General features: G+C 41.5%; 1 protein-coding gene across 2 annotated transcripts in view; it reads right to left on the bottom strand.

The window, feature by feature from the left end:
- The window catches only part of LOC111223252 (RNA-binding motif, single-stranded-interacting protein 3), a 270217-nt gene that overhangs the window by 204755 nt on the left and 48292 nt on the right, over positions 1-17170 (bottom strand). Inside the window, exon 3 of one of the 2 annotated variants that reach the window (XM_022747322.1) lies at positions 4736-4957. The exons of the other annotated variant lie outside the window; for it this stretch is intronic. Coding sequence (XP_022603043.1) covers positions 4736-4957 — 222 coding nt within the window. The remainder of the gene's footprint in view (positions 1-4735; positions 4958-17170) is intronic. 2 annotated transcript variants of the gene reach the window in all.

The raw sequence follows: 17170 nt of genomic DNA, 5'->3' as shown, positions 1-17170 counted from the left end.
AAGAAAGTTGACTAAGAACATATGCTCATGTCTCACTGACTTGTGCAGTCAAACACATGGCAGAGTCACAAGGAGGTGGCTTGCTCAAGAACATCTCATCTTTAGATGTCGAGGTCGGCAGAGAGAATTACCTCTTTCACTTTATCTCTTGTCAGTCAATCCAAGATTTAATGCTGAGGTTAAACCACTACACAGCCATCACTCCCACCATCACCCAATTCAGTTTTTCTGAGCCCCTGGAGGAAATGGTTACTCACACAAAGACCTGTCTGATTACCTCTATAGCAATCCCAGTCAAAATGAGGGTTAGGATGTTCGGCAAGCACAGTGCAGGTAGATCAAGGGAAAGGAAGCACACCTTTGCCGATGGCAGTGGAAACAAACTAGTTGTTGGGGAGAGAATGTGGAGCAGTGTTCGTATTCTGTTACATAACTTGAAAAGAAATGAAAGTGAAATATTCACACAAAAATCATTTGTTACAAACCTTAAGTTTGCAAGTTAAGAACTTCATACTGATGACAAGATCGATGAAGCTGGAGTATCTGTCTAACCCAAATTAGTTTTCCAAGAGGTGAAGCATTTTTCTTCTTCACTATTTAAAACCCTTCTCAAAAACAAAACTATATAACTAACACTGAGATGGACCATTCGCTATGTGCACTCCCAGAAAAACAAAGAAAATAGACAAAAGCAATCAAGAACTACAATGACTACTAGTCAAATTCTGAATATTTGCTATGGGGTTGTCTGCTCTGCCATATACACTGCAAAGAAGTAGCTCATTAAAAGTATGCTTTTGGGAAAGAAAGAATATTTGTAATGTGAAAATGAATAGCAATAAAAATGACAGAAGAGAGGAAATTAAAAAGTGCTATATACATTCAGCGGGGGTCCAGATATGTAGAGAGAAAATTTCTCAAAGCTGGAAGCTGCATATCAAATATCCCAAGAGCAAAACTCTGTTGGCTGAGTGGAAACTCATTTCACAATGAGTTTGCTTTACCTGAGACTGTATGTCCACCATTATTGCTATCAGCCATAAATGGACTCTGTCACACCAATTACTGGAAAGTATCTACACAGAATGTTTCGTTTTCTTTGCCACTGCGCTTGTGATCAATTCTCCAGAGACCAGAAAATCTATAACACGAGGCTTAGTCACAGTCAAGGCTATAGCAGTCTTTACAGCCATCAAAGTCATTGGGATATCTGTACCAAATTTTATGGCAAATCATCCAATAGTTTTCAAGACATTTCACTGAACTCCAAGCACCAGAAGCCAAGTCAACCTCATGGTGGCAGTAGAGCAAAGTCAATGATTTTTTTTTCCTGGTGATTGACAATTTTTGTAAAAAATTTCATGACGATCCAGCCAATAGCTGTTGAGCTAACAAAAACGTTGCCAGTAAACAAAATCCAGGCAGCAATTATCTTTAAACAAAAATGTATTTAGCAAGGCAAATCTGTAGTATGTAAAATTTGGTAGGAGTTAGCATTGCATATTTACAAGAAGCAACACAATCTCTCTCTGTGACTCTCTTTCTAGTCACATCTCCTGACTTCTACGTGACTTTCTCCTCTGCTGTTTTGTCATACCACCTTCCTCCCTGAGGGATCTTCATCCCACCATATTAAGAGTGGAAATGTATCTGCTTCCATTGTAATTACAAACCCACTGGAGGCAAAGCTTCTTGATCTCTGCTGGATCCTCGCTTGCTTTTCTTTTTTCCTTTATTTACTCACCTCTCTCAGCCGAGAAGACAGACACATGCTGAGCTATCAGTTCTGTTTTTCTTCCCTTTCTGTCGGGCATTTTGTATCTAATATTTCTGAAATTATAATAGCATTTATGGAAGCAATAAAATGACAAGGGGAGGAGTAGAAGGGGAGGGTGTTTGAGACTGCAAAAAGAGAGAGGTGGGAGTTGCTTTAGATTCTTTGTGAAGTGTGGGAATTTCTGTTTCGTATGCAGTTTGTATTTGCAAATGAAAAACTGCAAAAATGCACAAGGCAGACTCAAAGGCCGAAACCAAGCCTTTGTTTACTCTTAGCTTCGGGATTAGCCATCTCTAGGCACCGTGAATCCTCCTTGAGGCCAAAGTGTTGACTTGTAACAGCCCAGGACGAAGACATGATAGTGGGGGAGAAATTGCTTTCTGCAGGGGCGAAATGAAAACTGCTGAAAAGAAAACAACCGTCCCCACTGTCCCATGAAAACAGGCCAGTTAAAGCCAGCAGAATCTGCTGCAGTTTGAGCATAGAGGGTCAACATGAGGGCAAGTGTTTGATAACCCTATAGTGATCTGTAACCAAGATGGGTTAGGCAAGTACTGTGAGAAGTGTGGCCTACCAACATCCCTCAAAAACAAAAATACACACAGGACAACAGAGAGGAAGAAAACAAGACAGAGGTGTGTCTGTTGTGAATTTGTGCATTGTTTCCAGAGTGTGTCTGTTTCAAATTCATTCAGGGATTTTTTTTTTTTTTTTTTTTTTTAACACTATCAAGCTTTTGTCTGCTGGCTTTGTGATGCACCACATGTGTATTTCCTGGAATGTCTCAGACTTAGGAAACGTATTACAAACAGTGATGCAATACAAAGACAGATCCGCCCATTGCAAGTGGACTCATTTTTTTATTCAGACTATACGCAGACGAGTGAAGGCCACAGCAAATGACTCACATCATTTACATACTCACCCCTCGTTCCCTATGGATGGGGGCATTGTCATCCTGTTTCTCCATTAATTTTTCGGCTTTTTCCTTTAATGTGTCACACATCTGTAGTTACATCGCAGGCTAACCAGATGAGAAGTCATCAATTATAGGTTTTTATTTCAGTTACTTTATAAACCTGTTCAAATTTCATAATACTATCCACTCTAAGAATATGATGAGCGGGAACCGCAGCAGCAAGTGATGCAAGAGCTTTGAGGTGAGCGGTGTGGCAGTAGGGACTGATGGCATGAATATCAAAATGGTTCATTGGATGTACAGTACATTGAACTATGAGAAGAGTATGCGATGTGAGTGTTGTGGCAGACTTGAGTTGTTGTCTAAACACAAGCAGCCATACAAGAACATTACTTAAATAAAATGCAGTCTAGAATTTACGAAATTAACATTTAAGTCATGATCACTGACTCATTTTAGTACTTGACAGTTTTCAGTACTGGGTGGTGTGGATAATTGTCAGTGGTTACAAAAAGAATATCGAGGTTCAATACTCTTGTACACAACTACTGTTTCTCTGGAGAGAGTACAGCTGAGCATCTTTTAGTCTGATTATAGATTTTTTTTTGCTGCTCAGAAAACCAATGACCATGTTTTGTCAGAGGCGGCTTCGTGTTAGTCCAACTCTGGAAAAAAAAAAAACCAGCCCAGCTTAAAAAAAGATCCATGGGTCACTCCTGGGTCCTCTGTGTGTGGATGTTGATGGCGGAGACAGAACGGAAAGGACCTTGATGTTTCCAAAAACTTTGTGAGAAAGACAAATGTGACAGAGCCCCACCACAACTAGAACCACAGCGTTTATGTCTGTCTTGTGGAATGCTCTCTGTTTCTGCTTCCTGTTTGTGTACAACGGCCCCGCTCCTCTTTGTATTGGGTGGTGGTGGTATAAGCAATGACAGTGGTAATGGTGGTGTTCTTTAGTGACGCTGACAACTGTGTAAAACAAGTGAAAACAGTGATTATCACTGGAATGCTGTAACAAAATGATGCACACACAACAGCTCGAGCACTCAAAGACAATTTCCTTCCCCCTCCACTGAAAAGCAACTAAGTCTGAATGAATGTGTACCTTGATATCACAGGAATAACATAAAAGGAATGCTGTGTGCAACCAGGAGCCAGCGCACAGTGATGATTATCGTATCTAAATCCAATCCAATTTCTTCACCCGTTGCATGTAAGCGCTTCAGGGGAGTCTCAACATGTTGGCAAATAGACAGCAGGGAATTTAAGTAGTGTGTATGTAAGATGAGAGAATATCTGAGTTTGGTAATGGAAAATAAGACAGAATGATTTGGTGTGAAGCCTTGTAAATACAATTATTAAAGGAAGAAATACCGAGATATAAAAACCCGCCAAATCTTTGTTTCCAGCTTCGTGACTGTGACCTCAACATGACGATAATGAAATTCCTCAATTTGGCTCGTGCCTGAGTTCCAGTCACACCCCGAACGTTACATTAGAAAACCAGATCGCACCAATAAAGTCAAATCAAACGGATTGCAGAGCAGCAATTAATTCCAAGGATAATGACAAGGGAAGCTGTCCAAAAGTGTCTCTACCTCAATTAGTCTCTCATTGCACTGTCGATGCAGAGGATGGATGAAAGAAAACAAATTAAGTTGCAGAGAAGAGAGGGAGCGAGAGAGGGTGAAAGGAAGAGATAAAGCGGGGGGAGGGAGGAAGAAATAGTGAGAGGAAGTGATACACACTATGAGGGCTTGAAAGGAAAGAGTGTGGGAAAGAGGGAAAGATTAAAGGGAAGAGATACAGAAGGGAGGGGTGAGAGGAGAGGGAGTTGAAGGAAGAGAATTTGCTGGGTGCATAAGAGCTTCCCTGATAGTGACAGCCATTAATGGATAACCGGAGAGAGAGTGATTAGAAATGAGAAGCAAGGGAGTGAGAGCAGAGAAGAATTCTTAGAGATGAGAGCAACAAACAAGCCGGAAGAGAGTGAAACATCATTTAACAAGACAATAGAAGAAATCTGTCGTACTCACAGCTGTGTGGGCCGGGCAGTAGGCGTAGCTTGTGTGTGTGGACTGATGGTGGTGATGCGGGTGTTGTTGGTGGGACAGGTAATGCTGTAGACTTGCATGGGTGAAGGAGGGGCCACTCCAGGCCCCTTGACCACCACTGCTACCAGTGGTCCAACTGGAGCCAAGGCCTGAAGTCACGGCTGCTGCCTTACTGTTGTGGTAACCTCTCACCGCTGCACTAGGCTGATGGGAAGAAAGGTCAGGATCAAAGTGGAGGAGGGAAATGGAAAGAGGGAACAGGGAAAAGAAAGAGGTTAGCACAGGTGAGAGACAGAGAAGAAGACAGAAACTGTGAGGGAGTGCAGTGACAAATGTTACGGACAAGAATATCACAAGCGTAACTGCAAGCAGCCTCCACTCTGCCGCGGGCAGGCATTGACAACTGACTGCCCGCTCACTGACCTGTATTGAAGGAGAAAGCAGGATGTGGTGTTGATCTAAAATCTCCATACCACCATCAAGATTGTTCTCACACTTTCTTTTCACCCAAACTCACTTTCTCCCTCCCCTTTTCTCTCCCCGAGCACCAGATGTTGTGAAACCACCTTCTGTCACGGTTGAAAAGTGTTCTCGCTGGAAAAGTGCTGATTGGTTTGATAAGATGCTTGGATTACGGGCTGGCAATGGGCTTCCTGGTGTGGCATTATGTATTGGGTATCAACAGGGTCCAGAAAACACAGGGCTGAATCTGCTGACAGGCTGGCTTATTCTGCTGTGAGATGGGTTACCTGGGCTGTCATGGCCACTGGAGCACAGAAAAAAATACAGGACACACCAGGCACACATGCCAATCTGTGGCACTTTAACAAGACCTGGGGCAAATACTGTAGTATTTGCAAAATCTGCTCAGCAGTGCCACTTAGAGCTTGTTTTAACCTACATAAAGTCTCAGCAGGTATTACTGCATCAGGCAAATTCATGTAATGTTTGCTAAGGTGTAAGTCACGCAGAGACGTACATATGCTGTCCAAAGAAAACCATGCATCTCCAAATTTGGTGATTTTGAATTTTTCCAAATAAAACTGCTGGATTAAGGGGTTTTGTATGGGTTGAGTCTCCTACATCATTAGATAAATAAACCATATAAAAAACCCACTGGATTACCCAAAATATGAATTGTCACAAGGCTGAGAACAGGTCTGTTTATTTATTGAGCTCTGTTCATGCCTCAATACAGACTATGCACAAGTGCTTCTATCTGTACTACAATTGGGGGTCTGTGTAACACAAATGTGTTCCACACATGCTCACTAGAAAACAGGACGGCCAACTCACACCGGCAAGAAGAAAAAAAAACAGCTCCCTTTGTTGGATTTGGCTGAAAAAAACAACAAAAAAAACTGCAAAAACACTTAATGAGAATAGGACCAAGGATGTGCAATACAGCACGTACAGACAACACACACAATTGTCCAAACTGCTTTACTAGCACCTGCACAGTTGGCGTGCTTGTAGTGCATACAGTTCACACTGTCATTCATTTTGGGCTGCGTGTGGACGCATGCAGAAAGCTCTGAATTGGCCTTTAACTCATGAAAAGATGATGTTTTGAAGATACGTGATTTTCACAGGACAGCGAGGAAATACCCTTTAAAAATAGTTAAAAGCAATTGAGATATTTCTGGCACTCACTATGGTAAAATAAAACTGAGTAAAACAAATACACTATTTGCTGAAAAAAAAATTGTGGTTTGATCGATATCTATGGATGAACAGAAAATCTCCTGACAAAAAATTTGGTAATTAGTTAATCCTTGAAGAAATGATAAGCAGTATGGCTAATGAATGAATGAATTAATCCTTTGAGTTGTCATTTTTTTCCCTCTAAACATTTCCCAAACAGTTCCAACTCCAACTCAAAAATGAGTATTTGCTCCTTATCTCTGTTTCCAATCGTTAGAAATTGAGAATGTTGGAGGTGTGGACTGTTGTATTTCCAATTTTAAGACTAAAACATGGATTCTCAAAACTTGTCATGGCCCAGCATTCTGTAGACAAAATAATCAATAGACAATAATAATTGATGATGAAAATTATCATAAGTTACGGTCCAGAGTGAGCAGAGTGTTTAATATAATCACTAGTCTGAGTCTATTGAATAAAAACGTTGAAGAAAAATTAAATTAACCAATGAAGAGATCCTAATAGATTATTTATGCTGCTCTGATGCTTTTGATTCAGAATTCACTCCCTGAGCAAAAACACATGAATATGATGCAATTTAAAAACCGTTTAGCAATGTTTCATTTACATGTGCTAATGGTGCACAGACCAAAGACAAACCACCTTGAATGAAGCACAGCTGTACATCACTAGTGAACATTAACAGTCCCGTTTAGCCCCTGTAGGATTTTCACTGAGGTCAGAGGCCATCCCACACAGGGGAAACTGAGGGAGAGCGATAGCAGCAATATAGACCCACAGCTGTGCTTAGAAAGCTTGCCAGTCTCGTATTCTCCATCACGAAAGAACCGGAGGGGGAAAACGTAAGCCAAAGTTCAGACTAATACATACAATATATAACGACAGGTTTAGGGTTCATGTTAATATAAAACAGGAGGAAGCTGTTTCCCCCAAAGCAGGATAAATGAATTTATACAGTTCACCACAGAGTCCATAGAGGAGCATGAACGAGGCCCACTGGTGTTGTAAAACTGTAGGAAAAAAAGAGACAAATAGGGGAAGCACTGATTTTGAATCACCAGGTTTTGTACCATGTGAAAAAAATGTTCCTATTTTTTTCAAACACACTGAGTTTTTATTTTCTCTCAGGCCTTTAATGAAAGACTTAGTCATTGGGTCAAAATATGAGAACTGTGCGTTGGCAGGATATATTGTACTGAAAAACACATCAGTATTTGAAGCTATGCCTCACGGATGTTATCAAGTCCTATATAGATGTCTTGGACTATTATACAGCCAATGTAAAAGCCAGAAGGTAAGGAGCAGGCCCAAGTATGGTACATTAAGCTGCATGGCCACAGCCGCTACTTAAACGCAACTATTCACCAGTTCATAGAGTTTAAGTGCTGCTCCAAGCCATGTAACAACCTCCATTGGCCTTATAAATGAGGATTATTCAGCCATTAAGGAGGCATTTGGAACTGATGCATCTATGCAGAAGTGTTTTGTTTAAGCCCCTATCTCAAGGGAGAGATACATTTTAAATATGTTTCATGCATATGAGTTATATGGGATAACAGAGTCGTTGACGAAAGCGTTTTAAGGCTGGGTTGCTATGTTGCATGAGCGACAAGATATTCGCCCTTTATATCGCAGGGGTGGAGCCGTGTCTCAACATGAGGCTGAGATCCGGGGCTCTTGGCATTCCTCGACTGGAATGCATGATTGGTCCCCAGACTCAGCTTCATGTCACAGACTTTCAGCGGCTCGTCAGGGAGCTACACTCTGCCCATATTTCTTCATTTTATATAAGGGCCAATCGGATCTGCTTACACAAGGCTTTTCCTCCTCTGAGGGGGAATGTTTTACATGCAGGCCAACAGATATATATGTGTGTGTGTGTGTGTGTGTGTGTGTGTGTGTGTGTGTGTGTGTGTGTGTGTGTGTGTTTGTGTGTGTGTGTGTGTTGGCTTGTGTCTACCAGCATTATTTTCACTCTTATTTTACCTTTGGTGTCTGTACACTCTTGTACATCTGACTGTGAAGGCTGATTTGAGTTCTACACTCTGGCAGAGAGGCGCCTGCTGAGATTAATAAGGTTAAATTATTTTAGGCTTAGGTTTGACTTAGGGTATATTTGTATTTGTATTACTCTTGTAATGAAAAACAATCAGGCTCTGTAAATGTATTCTGAAACCTTTACGAAAGAAGTTGCATCGCCCTACTCTGCAGCCGGTTCACACATTCACTCACATGATCATAATACATGCCACAAATAGAGGGATGTTTATTATTTTCTTGATACAAGATATTCATTTAGCTTACCATAGAAGAAAAATGTAACTACTTCAGCGAGCCAGTATGTTATCAGCACCATTTATTACTAAACATGCATGTTGAGGCAGAATAATGCTTCACCTTCAGCTATGAAAAAGTGAGTGGAGGTTGTGGCTCCATTAATACGCTGAGATGAACCAGAGCATAGCACCTCTCCTGAGTCCATTTTTCACTGGTTAAGTGATTTCCTTGGCTCCCTCTCCCCGGTGACACTGCATGGTTGAGGGTGTCAGGGGACGGACCTTTGTGAATTACAGAACTCTAGTGCGTCCTATTCCTCATATCGAAGTGGTTTCTTTATATAATGCGCTGCACTAGCAGGTATTGAACCATGGGTCACGTCAACCTCAATTCAATTCAGGCAGTGCAAAAGGTTGATTTGCTTATCCACAGGTTAATGTTTTTTTTTTTATTCAGATAACTAATGTGTATTTGTCATTAAATAACCCTAGTAACTTCACGGGTGAACTGCAATTTTATTGCTCTTTTACAACACAGTAAATTAAATCTAACCTGATTTCAGTGGCGATGGCGGTGTCAAGTCCTTTGAGATGCAGTTAAATCTTATGATTCCTGAACTGCAAAGAAGAAAAGCACTGCTTCGTCATTCACAGGAGTCCTTTCTCTGTAAATGGTGTATGACCCCCTAGCTATGATGAAACCTCCCCATGAGGTTCCCTCTAAGGAATAATATGGTCACACTTAACAATTCCTTGCTTTCCAGGAAATATTTTCACCATGAAATCTATAACACAATAGAACAAAAACAAGCTCCGGTAAAGTGTTCAGGAAGTAAACTGTGGTCTATTGCAGAGACATCAGATTGCTCTTGTATTACAAGTTTAACAGGAATACACTTTTTTATGGCTCTCTGTGAAATTCTACAGTTTTATGGTTTCCGCTAGCTGTATTGACTTTCTTGGAGGTTGAATCAAACTCCCAATGGCAACAGTTTGTCTTTTATTATTCATTTGTTTATTGTTTTTTCCTGACAAAGTATCTAATTTCATCTTAAGGTGTAACATTAATCGCCGGGTGTATTAGTAAGCATTTTGACTAATAGTCATAGTCTTGTCTTATCTGATTTTCTTAAAGGCACTATACCCCACAGCTGTTGTTGGATACATGGGTACTGCAAGGCAGGAATGGTGATTTCCCACAACTCAGATCCAAATCAAAATGTCCTGGTTTCCTGTTGGCCTAACTGTGCATCCCTTTTTTTTTTTTTTTTTTGCAAAGAGACTGGAGTGCTGCCAGAAATGCCCTTTTTCCTCTCTGTGTCATCTCCATATTCCCATTTCACACAACGCACATGCAGAATAACAGACAAACTCCAGTGCAGTGGCACAAAACTGAGTCTCACTCAAAAACCCATTAAATGAACAAAAATGAGGTCCCTAAAACATGACAACAAACAACTGAATAACCAAGTGCCAATGCATTTTTGAAATGAAGGTTGAAATGAATGGCGAGAGGCTTCAACACAGGGACCAGGAAAGTCATCCCAGATGGCATTAGTTAGGGGATATTGTCTTCTAGAGGGCCCTCCACGCCTGGTTGCTCCGTTTGGCCGGCTATGAAAGAGATGCAGCTTTCCTTTGGCATCTCTGATGACTGACTTCCTGGAAGCTGTGTTGCGTGAAATGGCCTCCTCTGTAGTCGCTCCTCTTTCGCTCCTCTTTCGCTCCTCTTTGCCAATCCCTATCCCCTCACACAAGTCACCACCTTGCCGCCAAGCATGCAGGCTTTGACTGTCACTCCCAGCAAAACGCAGCAGACGGCGGTACGATAGACTCTGGGGGTCACCAGCAGTTCCACCTACAATCCCAACAGGCACCCCTGTTCACCCACCCTCATCCTTTCTCCAGTAGTCGAGGACCAAGTTCAAGCGTAACCAAGGCAACGCAATGGCAGGGCATGTCTGGATTTTGGCACGTCAGAAGTCTGACAGGTTTCAGGCTGGTTTCATTTAAAAAAGGGAAGGAGTGAACAAGTTAGAAGTTACCCCGAGGGCCTCCATACTCACTATCACCAGGGCAGAGAGGGCTGGCAAAGCCAGCACCACACACTCTCTCTATCTGCTTCTCTCTTTTCTCTCTCCCTCTTTTCCTCTCAACGATTCCTAGTAATGCTCTGAGAAAACACTTCCGTGACCTAAGATGGAAGTCTTGAGGGACACAGAGGACGTGGTAACCAAGGCAACTGGGTCAGAGGGTGACATTATACCCAAGACAGCTGACAGCCACTCATACAAGCACTACGGTACTGTAACTTTGGGTGAGCTATGCTAGGTTCAGAGTATGGTGTGTACTGTTAAGATTCCTGCACTGACCTCAGTGTGACTGTGAAATCTCTATTGACTGGAGTCCCCACACAAACTGCAGTGACCCTATCTGTTTAGTGGCTATGCTCTAGTCTCGAGAGATGAAAAGGATACACTATGTACCCATCCTCAAGTCATGCACTGTTTTCAATTTCAAGGTATTAAGTGGCACAATATACTGTTTACATATTCCAGCTCATAGTAGACCGTGTTTACTTCTTTAAGAAACTTGTTTTCATACCAAATACTGCTCAGAGTCTTTTGAGGTGTTGAAAGAAGGGAATAGGATGTGAACTGGAGGCGCAGAGGGGGCACACCGAGAGACAAAAAAGAGAAAGGAGGACAGAAGGAAATATATTTGCTGAGGGAGTCTTTGACCTCTGAGAATCTTTGACGAACAATAATATGACCCTTCCACACTTGGAGTTCTGAGTAAACCTCAAAACTTTCTGTATCTGTTATCCTTCTCTCCAAATATTTTCCTTGGCCTGACACATGTTTATGCTCTGATGAACCGTGAGCCTGGGGGCTGCTGCTGTGAAGCGGATGTAGAGCCCCAAATTTGCATCTTGACATCCTATGGGAAGTAAATGGAAAGACATGGGGGGGTGATCAGACTAGCAGACAAACTCGCTTTATTGAAGTGTGCTGATTTTGTTAACATAAATGCTCAAAAGTACTCAGTGCTGCATTTCCCACTACCTTCCCTCGGTCTCCCACTATGATTGGACTAACAAGAAGAAGCAACATCCACCCCCTCAGTGGAGAGGGGACATAAACATTTACACAGGGGAACTTAAGAGGGAGATGAAGACCTAATGCTGCACGGCAGATGCTGCTGGGAGGATTAGTCAGTGCCGATATTTTACTCAATTTATAAACTAGCTGATAGACAGAAATTTAGTCAAGAACGATTTTGATAATCAATTAACCCAGTGAATATCATTGGGTTTGCTTATAAGAACTAAAGTCTTGATGGTTCCTCTTAGATTGTAGTACCCAGGCCCCACCATCAGCCGAATTCAAATACATAGGTCCGATCGCTGCAGGTCTTGGGTCTGTGTGTCAATATGTCTAATAACTCAGTGGATCCAAGAGCTCTCAATATCAGGTCTGATCACATAGTGCACCATTATGATCGGAGAATGAGAACTGTGAAGTGCAAGAAAAAAAGAGACTGTCCACCCAGGAAAATATGAGGTCGTCAAGTGACTTCCTTGGAGGAAGTGACCTGACTTCCTGAGACAAAGTCAAACGTAGGGAGGTGGCTGGGGTGGATGGATGTGTGAGTTCTAAAGGTCAGTTACAAATGACGATCTTTGCTGTTTAACTCAGAGGAGTTGTTGAGGAAAAAATGACGTGTTGCTCCTGTTTTCAACCACTGCTGCTCATAACTGGTTGCACAACATGTTGCTCTTTCTATTTGGGTTTGTTGGGGTCAAAAACACTTTAAATTGTGTCAAATAATCTTTGGGTATATTTTGGACCATGTCTGATAGTCATTGTCACCTATCAGAAAAAATAATATATGTATATCAGGTTTTAGGTTAGCTAGGTTTTCTATTGGTCTGAAATTGACCTAAACTGTTCAGTTGTACGTTTAAGACCACTGATGTGAAGACACTACCTTGAGCTCTGGGAAACTATAAGAAATCTCTTACAGTTGTTGACATTTTAAAGACTTAATGAATAATTGAATGAATTATTGAGATAAATTAATAATCAAAATAATCGTTATTTGCAGCTATAGATTGGACCATCTAAATGTAAGCTACTGTATGTGATACACAGTGTTATCCTCATTGTAACTTACTACAACATTTGGGTTTTAGTTTAGTTTTAAAAAAGAGAAAACTATACAAAATCTTCCACTTCCACTCACACTAAGAACACCAAATATATATTTTGAATTACAGTAATCCAGGATGTAATGCACAGTACTTCAACCTGAGACAAGCTGTTAATGTCTGCTGCTGAACTATGATTACAGCTGTTTACCCACTGGGGCAGGAGAGCTGTGTCTGAGTGGATCACACCTCCAGACAAATGCTTTCACACTGACATTTTAGTCCTCTTCTTATGTATGCTTTTTATACACCCACTTCTCTGGCTACATCACTTTGTCTGTTCTCCTCACTCTATCACTGTCTCCCTTTGTCCCTCTCTCTCTTTGTCTCTGTATGTCTTTCCACCTTTCATTCCCTGTCCAACTGCCCCCCCCCTCCCCCCTCTCTCTCCTTCCATCACTCTATAAACTGTGGGGATGATGGATATCTTTGATTGCCTGAGGCCCCTGAGTCCAGCACACTAAATCCTAAGTGCTGTTTTGGACCTCTGTTCCATTAAAAGCAACACCTTCAACTCAGGGCTGTGGCCCCCTCCTTTACTCCCTCTTCAACTATGACTGAAAAACTCTACATGACACTAATTCTATCAAGTTTGCAGATGACACCATGGTTGTGGGCCTGATCATAGAAAACAATGAGTCGGCCTACAGGGAGGAGGTGGGTTGCCTGGTGAGCTGGTGCAAAGAGAACCACCTGGACTGGAACATTGACAGGACCATGAAACTAAAGATGGACCACAGAGTGCACACATGACTCTGTCCACATCCATGGGTCTGAGGTGGAACATGTCTCCAGCTTTAAGTCCCTGGGCGTCCACATCTTGTAAGACCTCTCTTGGTCCATGAACTCATCCAGACTCTTCTTTACATATAACAAGATTCTGGTGCTCCATGAAGAGCTTATTGACACACTGTGTCACAGTGTTTTATGGGAACTTGTCCGTCGCCCTTTTGAAAACTGATCAACATATCACCTACACCCAGCTGCTTTGCTTTGAGAACATCCACTGGAATCAAAGCTTGAGGAGGGTGAAGGGCATCATCCAGAACATCTCACACCCCAAACATGGACTGTTTGCTCCACTAACATCTGGGAGGTGATACAGAAACCTCCCCTCCCGTACCAGCAGACTGAGGAACACCTTTTCCCTGCTGCTGTGACTCTGCTGAACTGTAAGAAACTCTAACACCTCAACCCAGTACAACGCCACTTTATATCCCATACATCAGCACTGACATTGTTAATTTACAACCTATATACATATATTCAGGCCTCACATATATAGCCTATATATACATGTATCTTTATTTTAGTATACCAACATTCGCATTTATTATTTGCACTTTATGCCTGTGTAATTGCACTTCTGGTTGGATAAAAAAAAAGGAATTTTGTTATGTACTTGGCAATTAAATTTAATCTAATCTAAGCAACTTTATAAACCTCTTACCTAAATTTACTCATATTGCTATTTTCCATAAAAGTCCGCAAACTGACAATAGCTACAACGAAGAGTTAAATATTACCAGAGGGTTAACCCACATATCATCCAAAAAAAATCTGTTTTTAACTGGTATTATTGCAATTTCACAGGAAAAACAAATCAGAGGCGAGTCGGCATGTGCAAGGAAATGATCTGAAATGAGTGAATGTATTGTATAAACAAGACTGTGTGAACTGTGTGCTCAGACAGAATGCCAGGTATGTTTTAGAGGCACATGATTACATACAACATTGGTGGAAAGACATGATTAGACAGAATTTCACATAGGCAAGTGCAACCTGACACAAAGACTTAGCTGCGCAAATATAAAATGTTTCAACTTGGCCAACAAATTCACGCTTATCCTGCAGCTTAATGAATCTGCCCTTTAAGTGCTCTGAGACAAGAGGGAAAAGGAAAAGAAGTCTAGTCAGAGGCTGAACCTACACATACTGCACAAACAATCCAGCAGGCAAGTTAGCATGAACAAAATGAGGCAAAAATTTGCTTTGCTTTCAGTCTGAACACACCTTAAAGATCTACAGCCTCTCTAGTGGCTTTGTGAGGCTGTATTTAGGCACAGCAATTCCATGAGTTAAATGCTAACAGCATGCTAATAAACTTACGATGCAAATGCTAAAATGCTGATGCCAAGCGGGTATAATGTTTACCATGTTCACCATTTTAGCTTAGCATGTTAGCATGCTAATATTTGTTAATTAGCATTAAACACAGTGTACAGCTAAGGCTAATGGGAATTCCATGAGTTTCGTAGGTTATTAACCATAAATCAGAGAGCCATGCCATTACATAGTTACAGTAAACAAAGTTACAATAATCATTATCTGACATTTTATCTTGATATAGACTTTAGAACGATACAATAGAAACCACAGATACAGCTTGCGGCAGGACAAGGCAGCACTTAAGTTTGCTGTGTTTCTGTCATTGACGCATCTGTCCCAACGGCCCAAAGTGAGAAGACAAGAAGAGGAGAGGGGGGAGTAAGATGAGAGGACATGAGCATGGCTTTGAGGTGACGTAGAGTCTTCCATGGCAGGCTCTTGTTTGTTTGTCAGAGGTTTAAGTCTAACTCCTTCTGTGTCTGAGTGTTGAATGTAATAGAAAAGAAAGAAAGAAAGAAAAAAAGGAAGAAAGAAAGAAAGAAAGAAAGAAAGAAAGAAAGAAAGAAAGAAAGAAAGAAAGAAAGAATCCAATGACAAAGCCAATGAGTGGGGCCTTCCATGGTATCTTCCACTCTCTCCCCCCTCTCCTTCTGCAGTGTCCTTGGCTCTGTGTTCTCTCCAGATGGGCCCTGGTTGCTGCAGCACCTCTCAGGATGACGTGAACCCCAGCTGTCTACTGCTGCTGCTGCTGCTATTTCTAGGCCCGTACCCCCTTTCCACCTCAAAGAAACCTGATACCACCTTCAAAAGTGCACATCTGTCAGGCATCATGGACTGTACTGTGCATCAGAAGAGCAGGTACAGAGAAAAAAGTTGTTTACTCATGTGAATGACAAAGGGAAATGGGCAAAAACAGCTCTTAAGTGTATAATCCTTGTGTATTCATTTGTGGGGAATTTGTCATACTCCATTTTAACATCAAGACCACAGGCTGCTGAGCATATACCACTTTCAAAAGAGGCCACACACACAGACAGAAACACAAAGTCATGCCGACATGCATACTCATATGAATAATAAGCCCAAAGGGTCAGGATCAAAAGATGGAGAGAAAATGCTATTCTCTTCCATACGGTTACTCTTTCCTCCTCTCAGGCTTAAAATCTCTTTTTGTGTCGTTGTCTCCGTCAGATCCCCGCGGAGGCTGGAAATGAAGAATTAAGACAAGAGCACGAGAAAACAAACCAAGTTGCAACCAAGTCGGAGAACACCGCAGTCCTCCAATAACAACACTTCTTGATAAAAGTCTATTTTCTCTGCACACTGTCTCCACATGATGTTATCAATTTTCTTTAAATTCAATAAAGTCTTCTCTCTCTGCTCAGATGAAAACTGTATAGTTTTGAGATGAGCACAGTTTTGTGCAAGTTTCCCATATGAGGCTGCCTACTGCAATATGACTTGGTGAAATGCTGAGGATGTACTGCTGTGAGAAGCCGTTATGAACACAGATCATTATTAAACCTTGGGCTTTGTTTTGATTTCCACTAAAGAAGAAAAGACAATTATCCGCTGAGTAAAGAAGATAGATTTTTTTTTTGGTTAAGAGGTGGATCAGGCTTTCATATTTGCATAGGTTTGTACTACAAAGCAAAACAATTTCTAGAGGACACACGCAAACACAGTTTTTGTGTCCCCCCTGGATTTACAGCCTTGGGTGAAAACTCACATGTGACCGAGGCAGAGAAAACATTCCAGACACATTGAACTCCAAAAGGCCAAATGAAAAGGCCAGCTTTTTACTTTTGAATACCGTGTTTAGCACAAAATACAGTAAACCTAAAAATAAATGGGCACTGTGTGAATTTTCATACTCCTGTATTTGAACAGACACAAGTTTAAGTGTTTACACCTTTTTTAGTGGATGTCATTGTCAAATGAAAAGTGCATAGTGGGCTTCTTTACACATCATGACAATGAACACCTTTAAAGTGGAGAACATTCCCACAATGCCTCATATCTTAAGCTCCATCTCCTGCCCTGTTATCTCTCTATCGCTCTCCTTCACCGTATGAAAGACAGGATGTAAGGGTCTGTAGTGAAAAACAGAGTGATCCCACCCCTCTGCACCCCAGTGGAGCATAACAGGGTACGCAT

This window comes from Seriola dumerili, unplaced genomic scaffold (genome assembly GCF_002260705.1).
Source record: "Seriola dumerili isolate Sdu_G_001 unplaced genomic scaffold, Sdu_1.0 BDQW01000110.1, whole genome shotgun sequence".
NCBI lineage: Eukaryota > Metazoa > Chordata > Actinopteri > Carangiformes > Carangidae > Seriola > Seriola dumerili.
Note: the sequence above shows the minus strand (reverse complement) of the source record. Positions and strands in the feature narration are given on the sequence as shown.